General features: G+C 50.6%; 6 protein-coding genes across 6 annotated transcripts; 2 read left to right on the top strand and 4 right to left on the bottom strand.

The window, feature by feature from the left end:
- Positions 1–2,925: 2,925 nt before the first annotated feature.
- On the top strand, positions 2,926–4,264 carry VTN49DRAFT_1097 (uncharacterized protein; the record flags this gene model as incomplete). The annotated part of the gene is made up of 3 exons (XM_069408674.1): positions 2,926–3,003; positions 3,083–3,964; positions 4,022–4,264. The coding sequence occupies 3 exons, from the start codon at positions 2,926–2,928 to the stop codon at positions 4,262–4,264; spliced, it is 1,203 nt and encodes a 400-aa protein (XP_069270137.1).
- A 380-nt stretch (positions 4,265–4,644) lies between these two features.
- VTN49DRAFT_1096 (uncharacterized protein) lies at positions 4,645–4,914 on the bottom strand (the record flags this gene model as incomplete). Its single annotated transcript, XM_069408673.1, has 2 exons — positions 4,645–4,812; positions 4,879–4,914. The coding sequence occupies 2 exons, from the start codon at positions 4,912–4,914 to the stop codon at positions 4,645–4,647; spliced, it is 204 nt and encodes a 67-aa protein (XP_069270136.1).
- Positions 4,915–5,201: 287 nt separating this feature from the next.
- On the top strand, positions 5,202–6,648 carry VTN49DRAFT_1095 (uncharacterized protein; the record flags this gene model as incomplete). Its single annotated transcript, XM_069408672.1, has 3 exons — positions 5,202–5,320; positions 5,386–6,140; positions 6,197–6,648. The coding sequence occupies 3 exons, from the start codon at positions 5,202–5,204 to the stop codon at positions 6,646–6,648; spliced, it is 1,326 nt and encodes a 441-aa protein (XP_069270135.1).
- A 370-nt stretch (positions 6,649–7,018) lies between these two features.
- On the bottom strand, positions 7,019–7,501 carry VTN49DRAFT_1094 (uncharacterized protein; the record flags this gene model as incomplete). Its single annotated transcript, XM_069408671.1, has 4 exons — positions 7,019–7,023; positions 7,076–7,209; positions 7,275–7,323; positions 7,387–7,501. 4 exons carry the CDS (start codon positions 7,499–7,501, stop codon positions 7,019–7,021), a joined length of 303 nt encoding a protein of 100 aa, XP_069270134.1.
- Positions 7,502–8,472: 971 nt separating this feature from the next.
- VTN49DRAFT_1093 (uncharacterized protein) lies at positions 8,473–10,083 on the bottom strand (the record flags this gene model as incomplete). Its single annotated transcript, XM_069408670.1, has 1 exon — positions 8,473–10,083. One exon carries the CDS (start codon positions 10,081–10,083, stop codon positions 8,473–8,475), a length of 1,611 nt encoding a protein of 536 aa, XP_069270133.1.
- A 562-nt stretch (positions 10,084–10,645) lies between these two features.
- Positions 10,646–12,157, bottom strand: VTN49DRAFT_1092 (uncharacterized protein; the record flags this gene model as incomplete). The annotated part of the gene is made up of 1 exon (XM_069408669.1): positions 10,646–12,157. The coding sequence occupies one exon, from the start codon at positions 12,155–12,157 to the stop codon at positions 10,646–10,648; it is 1,512 nt and encodes a 503-aa protein (XP_069270132.1).
- Between the last annotated feature and the right edge of the window lie 392 nt (positions 12,158–12,549).

Raw genomic sequence — 12,549 nt, 5'->3', positions numbered from 1 at the left:
ATTGCCAACTTTCCAACTATAAATATGCACGCGGTCTGGCCGTCGCATTTCCTGAGTTCCGGAACGGATGACAGATCGCAGAGTCGAACAGCTTGATTAGGTTACGTTCACAAACCTTATCTGCTGTAAATGTGTGGGCCATTGGCACTTGTTCCAGTGTCCCGCTCTCGTAGCTAGGTTTTTGGATAACTTGGGAATTTTGATAGCTCTGGAACCAGATACGGAAGTGAAAATTAACCTATACTCGTACGAGTAGACATAACTGCCAAAGGTAGGTAGGTTAATTTTCGCAGGACAGTTGGCCGCACATGGTTTAGCGCGTTTTGCCGAGCGATACCTGTTCCGTGATTGGTTCTCATTCGAGGTTCTCCTTTGTTCCCAGATAGAAGTGGCCAACATGTAGAGTCACGCGAATCATTCCAATCTGGTGTTCGAAGTGCTCCTGAAAGCGTTGCATCTGTTGATTCAAGTGCCGGAAGTGCCGTGCAACGAATATGTAGGTTAGTCATCTATAGCGTTAATAGAATGTTCCAGTTGAGAGTATAGATAATTAATCACGTGACTTGCTCCCCTGGTAGCGCTAATCCATAAAAAGGAAGCCGGCTCATTTGAAATCGGAAGCAGTCCTGTGATCGGAGCCAGATCGTGAGTCGTCCGTTGGGTTTGAAATATTGATTGGTTTAGGGGTTTTTTTTTTTTTTTTTTTTGGTTTGAAAAAGCGACTTATGCAGCTATGCTAATTTTATCCAGCAATCAAACCCGATCGGGTCATATTTCGGCCTTGGGATGTTGTGAACGTCCTTTTGCGTTGAAACATACCTGGCCATCAAGAACATTTCCGGCTTGCAAAGCAAGTATTCTGAGGTTGAATACGGAGTATGCCTGTAAGAATTATGAAGGATTAAGGCCATGAGGCCGTGCACCGCGCCCGCAGAAGATAAATAGGAGGCGCTCCGCCCCCCAGACCCAGTGGAAATGCTGCAGCCCTAAACTGCAAAGAGTACGACTAAGAGTAGAAGCACAAGTATGTTAGAGCTACAGCGGTAGTAGGGCGTCTGCATGTGCTCGTGTTCCACAGCCATCATCTCGTATCTATGAGAGACACATGCTTGAGTCCGCAAACGGACTACCTACGGCGCTGGCAAACGGAATGGAACTCTTTCCCGGATGAATACACGAAAGCATTCAGCTGGGCTGAATGTGCTCATAATTTTAGTCGGAGACTAGAAATTCCTTGATCAATTGTAGGTATATGATCCGTACAGCCGGTCGAAACCCCATGTCTAATGGCTGGGTCACAATTAGCACCTTCGAGCAATATCGAAATCGACAGGAAGGTAGTCGTCCTTCCGTCAGTGCCCGGAGATATCGGACTACGAGTAGGCTGTATTCCGTAGAGCAATCCCGCCATGCGAATCGCTGGGGACAGGGTGGCTTTATTTGGCCAGCTCATTTCACTGAAGAAGCGTTTCGCTTTTCGGGGACTTGAGCCGGAGAAGCACTCTTCTGCTGTCGGCCATGCGAATGGCTGAGCGATAACGGATAGATCTCTGAAGTGAGGCTCATCAGGGATGACGCAACGAGCGCTAGGGGATGAGGGGGTAGTAATACGAAGTAGATCCCCCGGTCACTCTCGGGTCTTTTTTTTTTTTTTGGTAAGCCAAAGCACCACGTGGAAAGGTCCGAGCCCTAAGAACGGGTCTCGGAAATCCATCTTCACAAATTCCGCTCGTCGTGGAGAACATATCTGTGTGGTTGTCAGATGGCAGCATCCCTGCCGGTCATCCTGTTCTGCCGCAGAAGCAAATGTACAGGTCCGGCACGGCTGGCCAGTAGTTTCCCGAGGAGTCTGAAGTTCGATCACTGCAATCTTCAAGAACCACTTCGACCTACCTCTCAAGCACTTTCTGCTTCAGGGGAACGAGTACTTCTAAGCGTCAAGAAATGCATGTTCCTTGACAGTTACTCTCTATACGCATTCATCTTGCCCGGTGTCTGGTCATACCTCCATACCGACGTGCTAATTTGATTTCCGCGTCCATTGCTTTGTTCCAGGTATGGCGGCATGTTCCTGTACCTAGTAAACCGGACGAAAGATTCCAGTTCGATTTGCAACTGGTCCGCAGTGTACAAATACTGTACTCCGTACATAGCTTTGATCACGTGACACGATCAGATCTGCGGAGTTGTGCGCAGAGCTTGTGCGGGTGGGATAAGTTAGTACAAGTAATTAATTAACTGTACCGAGGAGCCCGGGAAATCGTCCGCTCGTCCGCTGTCCGGGGTTTGGACAATGGTTCGCAAAGCGACACAAGAAGCTGGAAAAAAGGGGAGGAATGTTGTTGGCAGATTTGACAGCAGAAAGTCAATGTTAGCAGCGCCTGCTTGGCCTTATTGCCCTGCGGTTTTCAGCGTGTAGATGGAGCCTAGTGGACCAACCCCTTGACCTGACGGGTCGTGCCATTCTCAGCTCTTCTCAGCCCCGGTCCACCTTGCAAAACGTCGGTGATGCTTAATATGGTGCAGGTTGTTGGTTCTCGCCGGCTCACGGAATCACCTGCTTTTTGTAACATTCCATTCATCTTGTTCAACGTTACCCATAGAGGCCTGTTCACCCGCAACTAGATACCATATATCGTCATTCAGCCGCGACCAATTCCAATTCCAACATCATCGCTGACAAATATCCGTCTCTTTCATTCTCCTTCGAATATAATAGGTACCTAATCTCCGCGCACAAGGCGTACCGCGCAACGTCGGCCTGAACCTTGCGTGTTCACAGGGTTCCGGCCGGATTTTCAATCTCGAGAGGCACCTCGTCCATAGTACAAAACTCGGCCTGCATTCGTCAGCGAGCTTCGACAGGTTCCTGCCCCGCCTGCTGCCGGCCATCACCCATGGTGGCCAGGCTCGCGCTCCTGCAACATGGCCGCCTTTGTGCGAGTGTCTGGTCCCCCGAATGGGAATTTTTTGGTCGGTTATCCGGGGATTTCGGCGACGCTGGTGAGTACATTTCCGAGTGAAGTGAATCGATCGCCGTGGAAGAGTCCAAGTGTACCTGTTCGCTGACGATCCCCATTAGCCGCGGATCGAAGGCAAGGTTGAAATCCGCCCCAGCGTCGGCATCAGCGCCCCGGTCAATGTCTCCTTCGTGACGATATATCTGCAGCGCAGAGAGACGATTCATCCCTCCGCCGACTCGGTAACGAAGAAGCTGGCGCCTCCGCGGAAGGAGATTGTCGAGAGAGTGGGCAAGGAGATGCTGCTGTATCGGTGCGCCGCGGGTCGCGACTACGAAGAAGTCATGTCCATGGATCTACCGTTCGTCTTGTTCATCCCGTGCGGTCGGGGCGGAACGGAATCATCGCGACGGATACCGGCCGCCAGTTTGCAATTGCCCAGTCGAACCGCCGAAACATACTATGAGATGGTTGTGACGGTGCAACAAGGCCCTGCTGAACAGCGGAAACACACGTTTCCCGTGCCGATAATGCGCTACGACACGTTATCGACGTTTGGCATGTACAATCGGCCCGAGACTGCAGAAAAGGTGTCCGATCATCTAGTGACGCTGGGCGTCTCTTTGCCACGGTGGTCCTATGGCCCGCTTGATCCCGTCAGCGTATATGTCAAGCTTACCCCAAATCCGGACTGGCTCAGCAAGGCGCGTAAGGTCACCATCAACAAGATCAGCATTACTATCGACGAGGAAATCATCTTCAATCACGAAGGTGACGAGCCGCAACGGAAGGTGAAGTCTATCGCGAAGAAGACAGAGCAGGTGGGCGTCCGGCTCCCGGATCAGGGCTACCTCACAACGCTCGGACTGGTGTATCCGACCAAGGATCTACGAGATGCAGATGGTATTCTACCACGAGGGAAGGCGGCCTTCCCATCCTACGCGGTGAGCGGTTTCACCACCACGGCTACTCTCTATAAGATTGAGTATTATGTTACCGTTAAGGTGCGCTTCGTTCGGTACATTGTGCTTGTGATGACTCGATGCTGATATAGGTTCCAGGCACATCTGACCGGCGCAAGGGACATTATTATTCGACAGCCCATTGTGGTCTGTCCAATCGACCATACAGGGTGCAGAGAAGAAATGGAGGCTATCGAGCAAGCAGCGCGCGACGCCGCGACAATCAATCCGGACAACCCGATTCTGCCGCATCCTCGGATCGTCCGGTTCAATGACCCCAATGCACTGAGCAGTATCGGAGTGACTGTGGTAGGGAACATGAAGAAGCCGTTGATCGATTAACATTTACACCTGGCCGCGCTTTACTTGGCATTCCCTGATCAACTCCAGCAAAAACAAGTGATGAAATTATACCCCAAGAATTCGTCTGCTTGAAAATCCGAATACCCTGAGTTGACTCTTTTTTGATTTCGAGTTTGAGGGCGTTGCGTTGCATGGCATCTGGAGTTATGAGGCATGTTATCACACACGGCGCAGGCAATCTTCTTTTAAGTACTGTCTGGGTTCCGTTATGCTCTCGAGGATACCATTTTGTTTTCCTGGCTGTTTTGTCGGACATGGATCGGTGCATCAGTTGTTAGGTATTGCTTTATGTCGCAAAAATGAATTCGTCCATGACACCACAATGTGGTGGGCCCTTTTGACAGCAAAAACCTCGTATCTCAGTGAATATTCAGCAGTTGCATCGCAAAGTTCAGCATTTCCGGATCTGTTGAGACTGTCTGCCGTTCCATCTCTCGAATACAGTCTCTGAGGGTTTGGAGTACGGCCTGATACTGTGGGGATGAGGGGCCGAAGGTGTTGAGGGTGTTTTGCAGGTTGGTGGACAGCTTAGGACGAAACTGTTAGGTATTACGGATGGCGGTGGAATCAAGATTCAGGATCTCTTGACGTACTTGGACGAGAATCTCGCTGTAATTGGGAGATGACATGCTGGTTCTTGTTCGAGAATGGAGGCACTGATGGTGGGTTGTATCTATCGAGCTGGCAAGAAAAATACCCATAAGCTTCTCAGAACTTCCCAATAAGTCAAAAGCGGACTTTGGTAGGACTATAAACGCTAAACCACTTTCAGTTTAGCAGTGTATGATGGCCGCATCTGGTTCGCCAGCTCCACCTTTGGATCTGATAACCAAGCAGCGTATGCATTTGATGTCGGCGATCATGACGATTTACATGCTGATTTTGATCCCTCAATAAAAGCCAAATCAACATTGCAATGGCCGACGCAGATGAGGATGTTATCCGTATCCCTGGTCCGAACGACTCGGTGCCGCAGGTCGAAAATGACCTCTCGGATGAAGTGCAGGATTTTCGATTCCTAAACAGTTTGTCACTGTTCGCGAGACCCCCATTCCTGAAGTCAACATCAGACATACTGATTCGAGGTCGGAAATGCGCAGTGACTCCAAGACCAATGCGGCCGTACTCCCCCGTCGTGGCGAAAAGGACTTTGAGCCCAACCCCACACTCTACCAGTCCGATGTGCTGGCTGCGTCGCGAGCTGCTATGCACCAAGCCCTCTCGCATCCGCGCTTGCATCATCCGAGACACCGCGTCATTGGAGTCTATGTCCCTGGAGGTTTTACACCTCCAGCATCAGCTCTGAAGGGGAGCGGAAGCGGAACAATGTCGACAGATGCTGCGGCAACGCTGCCGACCAAGGGACCACGAATATCGCCTGACGCATGTGTCTGCGTGAGCAATCCCAAGGGTGCGATCTTCAAAGCCGTCGGTCAAGCCGATAGCTGGAATCGTATCTGGTTGCTGCCCGAGGAGGCGCTGTACCTGCTGGAGCGTGGATCGCTGGAGATTATGTGGGATGCGTCAGATGATGGACCCGAGGACAAAGATCCTCTGCGGGTACCAATGAGTCTTCAGGCAGCATATACATGCCTGATTGGACGTGGGGGTCTGACTCTGGAGCGATTCGCTGTCTACTCCGGACTTAAGCGCCTTGGTTACACGCTTGTCCGTGCGCCGTCTTGGGATGAAACGGTCGCTGACGATACGAGCATGCGTTCCGGCCGTGATTCAAAGTCAGGGTCTGGAAGTGCTGGATCTTTGGCGAGCTACCTCATTCGATTGTTCAATTTTAATCACTCACGTAGGCTGGCTCGAGGTCCGCTGGTCGGGCTGAGCTGTCCAACAAGCTATGGTCAGTACCGGATGCGAGTAAAAGAGGGGCATGGAAGCTGACAATTGTACGCATAGCGAACATCTACAAGCGTCTAACACTAATTCCGACAGAGGACGTTGATCTTGAACATCCCCCACCCAGGCCGACTGATCCACCTTTCCGGATAGCATTTCACGTCTACAAACCATCAACACCGTATAAAAAGTCGGCACCTGGTGAGCCAGACTTCCGGATAGCTGTCATCAACGCACGAACGACGTCTGTCCCAACACTGTCCCAGCTCCGCGCGCTGCTTGAAAGCACACCTTTACACCCCCCCGCGGGTGAGAAAATGGAACGCAATGTCTACGCGCGTTTGCGACAGGGTTACCGCAGCGTGATTCTCGCCGTCGTCGATCAGGGCGTTGTCAGCTACCTCCGTGTTTGCGATGCTGGGTTTTCCAAGACGCCGATCTTTGCAAGAGACGGGCCCAAGGGAAACAAGAGTGGACAACGTGGGAAGGCTAAAGGGAAGAGTCGAAGATGATAAAACTGGCAGTGCTGACATTTCATTCTACTACAATACCGCTGTCGCTTCGGCTCAAGTATGTCTCCCCTGGAATAAAGCCGACATGTCCAGTGGCAAGGGACAAGGGCTGAATCAAAAGGACGGTCGTTCTGCCATAACGGTTTTGGACTTGTGCCTATAAAGAAGACACATGTCGATTTTCGCCGATGGCATGAACAAATGAGTCAGAGAACTGACAATACGAGAGGGAAAGCTGCTGGGTATCCCGGAACCATTTTAACCATCTAGAATAGAATAGAGACATGCCGACAACGCCGAATCCCATGCATATCCATTATCTGCCATACCATGTCCATCCATAATGAATTGTAATGCACATCATGAAAAATCATGCTAGAAAACAGGTCAGCATCAAAGATCAAATGCGACAGAAGACATAACTCACTATCCAAGTAATCCGCCGCCATCAATAACTCGAGACACAATTCCGGCGGAATCTCCATATCCGGTACATTACTCTGTTCCTTATTCTTCTCGTTATAGAGAAAGTACTCGCAAACTTTTTCAAGTACAATGCCACTATTCCCGTCAATCCATTAGCTTCAAATAAAGCCCAAGTCGCGGTTGATCCATGCCACACGAACCTAATATTCTCCAGAACACATCGACCGGTTAAAGCTTCAGAGAATTTACCTAAATGTTCCCAGAGTTAGTCCATGGCACGTCAAACCAGTCTGACAGAAGAGAGAAACCCACTGGATGGATCAAGCATCCGTCGAATCGTCCCTGATACGCAGGCACAACTGCGGGGGAGAATGAACTCGAAGCCGTCACTGGAGACCAGCGTTACGTATTCAGATGGTTGGGACATTTTGCCCTGTGAGTTCAAAGGGCATTAATGACGCGTATGGACGGGCTTCGTGATTGTTCATTCTCCCGAGAAATCTTTCAAGACGCGAAGCTGGGAAGCTCAAAGCTTTATGTTCCGTGGAGCGGTCTGTGCACCAATCATATGCTTAGTAATACTTGTCACTAACCGGATTTGATTAGGGTTAGCTATCTTGGGTTAAATTGCGGCTCTCCCGGGCTGTCTAGATTCAATCGGTCGCTGGGACCTGGCACCCTGCATTAGGCAGACAACAGAGCCGGTCTCGTTCGCCGTGTGTTCTTTTCCGTAAAACACGGGGTTTAGAGGGGGAATCGACAGTGTTTGACAACGCCCGGGACTTCTGAGCAGCGTACTACTATGAACAGTGCTGCCTAGTACGTACGAGCAGTACCGCAGGCTATTGGAGGCCAATGCAGTAAACGCAGTCGAGAGACGGATACGTATGCTTTGCTACGATGCTGATCAGAAGGAGATGAATTTAGCCGGACCGGTAGCAAGGCGGCGAATTGATTTCTTTTCGTTGGAACAAGCACCGGAAAGTACTTCGTGAATTCAATCCGATGGCGCATAGCAAACAACTTGGGGCCAGGGGCAGAGTACTCCGTACATATCGACTTCACGACAACATACTCAGGTGCGTAGCTACCAAGTGTGCCGATCGATGGGCTGCGGTGACTATTGGTTGGGACTGAAATAACCTCGAACGCACGATTTTTGGATTACCTCCGTCGTTGGCGTTGGTGGAAACAGTGCGTTGGTGTATCGAGCTGACTCGTACACGCGCGTGTCTCCTGAAATGCATAAATATGCATTTGGAGAATGGACGCATCACTTTAAGCACAAAATACGGGAAACTGTAAGTGCCGTCGGCGCACATAAAACAGCTGAAACCATTCATCATATATATATACATACACGAAAATATATATACACGAAGAATCGCACTTCTATCATTACAGTTGCCACACAAGATCAATCACTTCATCAACTTCCTGCCGTTCTTGGTCGCCCTTGTGAACGAAGATCTGTCGAAAGGTTCCGTCCTCAGTGGTAAAGGCTTCTAATAACTTGTACTGCTTCTTGTCCTCCTTGGACATCGGCGGTCTCAACGGTCCCATGCTCCATTGGAACAGACGCCTTTCCCCAATAGCATTTTCCCATGTGCCCTCGATTCGGGAAAAGTCTGGAAATCCTTTAGGATAGACATTGATCGAGTATCCGTTGGTGAGAACTGCGTTGTCCTCGAACGTGTACCGTTGCAGGTAGCAGTCGCCGCAGAGGTGCACAACAGCTGCCTGTTTTTCTACCGGCTCATGGAACCACGACTTCCAATGATGGAAACTTAGGTATCGCCATCCAGACTCAAAGAAGCCGGACAAGTCTTGAGCCATGTCTGTCTGCTGCAGGCCTACAACGGGGAAAAGCCGTGCATGACTGTGATCGTGGATGCACTCCATAATTTGCATGTCGCCCCCGCGCTTTGTCAGGCATGAATCCAGATGCGGGCTGATTTCATGCGCTAGGGGAACCGACAGGAAGATCCCGGCGCCACCGTACGCTGCTCCCGGCCCGCCGATCCGGCTGAGCTCGAGATGCTCACTGACGGCACCAAGATATGTTGGAACGGTATGATCATAATGTGAGAGGGTTTCTAACAGGGGGTATAACGATGGAAAAAAGGTATCATCATCGAGAACACCCAGCCAGCGCGTACCGCTGGCATTCCCTTCGGCATCAATGTGGGCCAGCATATCCCGAATAACCATCATGTGCGATTGCTCCACGGTATGGTCCGGGCCATGCGGTCGCGCAATCTTCAATGTCATTCCCGCATCCGCATAGGCCTGAACGAGGCGGGAGAAATCCAAATTCTTCGATTGGACCTCGTCCTCCTTGTCGATAACTAGACCAACCAGCGGTGCGCCAGTGTCGGCGAGCCAATGCTTGAACTGCGGTATGGACATTTCGAGGCGTTCATAGGTGGTCGCAACGCCGAAGATGAATTCGTCGAATTTCTTCTCAGGATATGGTCGCTGAACTGGCAGCTCAATGGCATCATCGCATGCGGTGAATTCCGGGAAATCGCACGCCTCCAGATTTACTGGAGTCTTTTCCGTGATCAAAGGTCCAGTGAGGTTCACAACTCTGTCGATGAAACGGCCATCTCCTCGGTCATATCGGGCAATGCTATCGTCGAATTTCGGTTTGATGCAGCGGCGATTGTAATTGATTCTGGGGCTGAGTTTGATGTCGGGGTCCTCGAAGCGCAACTCAGAGCAACGTGGGCTGACAACAACTTGTTTTTGCTCGGATGATGACAGACCCTCCTGAGGATTGGACGGACCTCCCTGAGGATTGGACGAACCTCCCAAACCTCCCTGAGGATTGTTCGAACCCTCTTGCAACTTGGGCGGGTTTTCCTGAGCCTTTTCGGGCGGTTCCTCGTGAGGTTGAACGCTCAGTGGCTGGAGCGAGGCATATTGCAATCGCGTCGAAAAGAAGAAGAGACTCGCCAGAATGATGGCAACGGACAGGATGTAAAACCTCCTGCGGCTGCCGCACATGGTGGCAGTCTGTTGTTCGAAGAACGAACAAAGAATTCACAGAGGAAAAACGACTCATGTCCTCTTACATCCATATCCATGTAACGGCCCCCCTGTTACGTTGAGATCACCGAGACACCAATCATTCCCATCGGGCTTCATACGGAGCAAACGCAATTAATTTGTTAGCCTAACTCGGTTAGGGTTGCTGGGGCGGATGTGGCGATCTGCATTTTAGTACAGTATCACAACTTCAAGCGATCTCGCGTTATGGGGCAAGGGTTTTTCAAGTCACAGCCAAAACCGTCCCAGTTGCTGCGCATTTCTTATCGTGACGTACAGAGTCCGCGGAGATGTCGAGAGTATCCGAGGAATCTCAGCGATTCTGAAACTGAGATGGTATTCGAACGACGTTATGCCAAATACATACAATTGCTGGCGACTGAGGAAAAAAAACTTCGACTAATCTCAGACTTGTATCAGATGTGTTCCCTGGAATCTCTGTGGTGTAGTACTCCGTATTGAGACAACGTGATCTATGTGACTGCCGCATAAATGCGTCTATATGCCGAATGTACTCGTTCTACACTTGCCACAGGAGATCAATCACTTTATCTACTTCCTTTTTTTCTCGGTCGCCTTTGCGGACGAAGATTTGGCGAAAAGTGCCGTCTTTGGTGGTAAAGGCATCAACCACCTTATACGTGAGCTTGTCCTTTTTGGACATCGGCGGTCTCAGCGGTCCCATGCTCCAATGATACGATCGCGCGCTGTAGCCATAATCCCATGTGGCCTCGACTCTGGTAAAATCAGGGTATCCGTTGGGGTATACATTGATGGAGAACCCATTGGTGAGAATTGTGTTGTCGTCGAAGGAGTACCGCTGCAGATAACAGTCGCCGCAGACGTTCACAACAGCTGCCTGTTTTTCTACCGGCTCATGAAACCACGACTTCCAATGATGCAGACTAAGGAATCGCCGTCCGGACTCGAAGAAGCCAGACACATCGCTTGCCATGTCTGTTTGTTGTAGTCCTGGAACTGGGAGAAGCCGCGCATGACTGTGGTCATGGATGCACTCCATTATTTGCATGTCGCCCCCACGTTCACTCAAACACGAGTCCAGATGGGGCGCAATTTCGCGGGCTAGGGGCACTGACAAGAAGATACCAGCGCCGCCGTAAGCGGCTCCGGGGCCACCAATTTGGCTGAGCTCCAGATTCTCGCTGACAGTACCAAGATATGTCGGAATCGTATGATTGTATCCTGACAGCGCTTCGGATAGTGGGTATAATGATGGGAAAAAGGTGTCATCATCAAGAATGCCAAGCCAGCGCGTTTCGCTGGCATTCCCTTCGACATCAATGTGGCTCAGCACATCCCGAATTACCATCATATGTGATTTCTCTACAGAATGGTCCCGACCATGAGGGCGCGCAATCTTCAATGTCATTCCGGCGTCGGCGAAGTCTCGAACGAGGCGGGAGAAATCCAGCTTCTTCGATTTGACCTCGTCCTCCTTATCCGCAACCAGAGCAATCAGCGTCGCGCTACTGTCGGCAAGCCAATGCCTGAGCTCCGGTATAGACTTCTCTAGGCGTTCATAGGTGGTAGCAACACCGAAGGCAAATTCGTCGAATTTCTTCTTAGGATATGGTCGCTGGACAGGCAGTTCGATGGTATCGCATGAGGTATATTCGGGGAAATCACAAGCCTTCAGATCCACGAGCGTCGTCTCCGTGATCAACGGCCCGCTGACATTTACGACCCTATCGACGAAATGGCCATCTCCTCGGTTATATCTGGCAATGCTGTCGTCGTATTTTGGTTTGATGCAGCGGCGGACGTAATTGATCTTGGGACTGAGTTTGATGCCGCGGTACTCCAAAGTCGAAGTCTGCCATTCGGGACAAATGGGTGTGTACTCGGACGATGCGGTCGAGCCCTTGGAAACCTCCTTGTGGACATCGTTGTGAATATCGCCGTGGGCATTCAATGGCGGCACCGACGTATATTGCAATCGTGTCAAGAAGAAGAGGAGAACCAAGAGAAAGACAGCAACGAACAGTATGTAACGCCTGTGGCTGCCGCCCATGGTGGTTTTTGTTCGCAGAACAGACAGAGGTCACAAAAAACAAAGATCCTTTTACCCTCCATCCATGCAGCGCCTCCTGTCAGATCGACAGAATTTCCCATTTTTCCTACGTTGGCACCTTTGTCTATATACTTGATAGCCATTCGGAGATTTTTCTGGTCCATGTCCAACGCCACTCACGCAACCTGCTGGGGAGAGCGCAATGACCCGTTCGAGATTGACTCCAGTGCGGAGCAGTTTTGACAAAATCGTGACGAATTCCCATCCAATCAGATTGCCCATCCCGATGAGCTTACGAAGGCACTAGATCATTTACAGTTAGTAAAGGCGGATGCTTTGAGTCACTGCCGACCGACGAATATGTTGAGCTGTTGATAGTGTTGATAACGACC

This window comes from Thermomyces lanuginosus, assembly GCF_041956635.1.
Source record: "Thermomyces lanuginosus strain ATCC 200065 unplaced genomic scaffold VTN49scaffold_22, whole genome shotgun sequence".
Taxonomy (NCBI): Eukaryota; Fungi; Ascomycota; class Eurotiomycetes; order Eurotiales; family Trichocomaceae; genus Thermomyces; species Thermomyces lanuginosus.
This window is presented reverse-complemented; position numbering and strand designations above follow the sequence as displayed.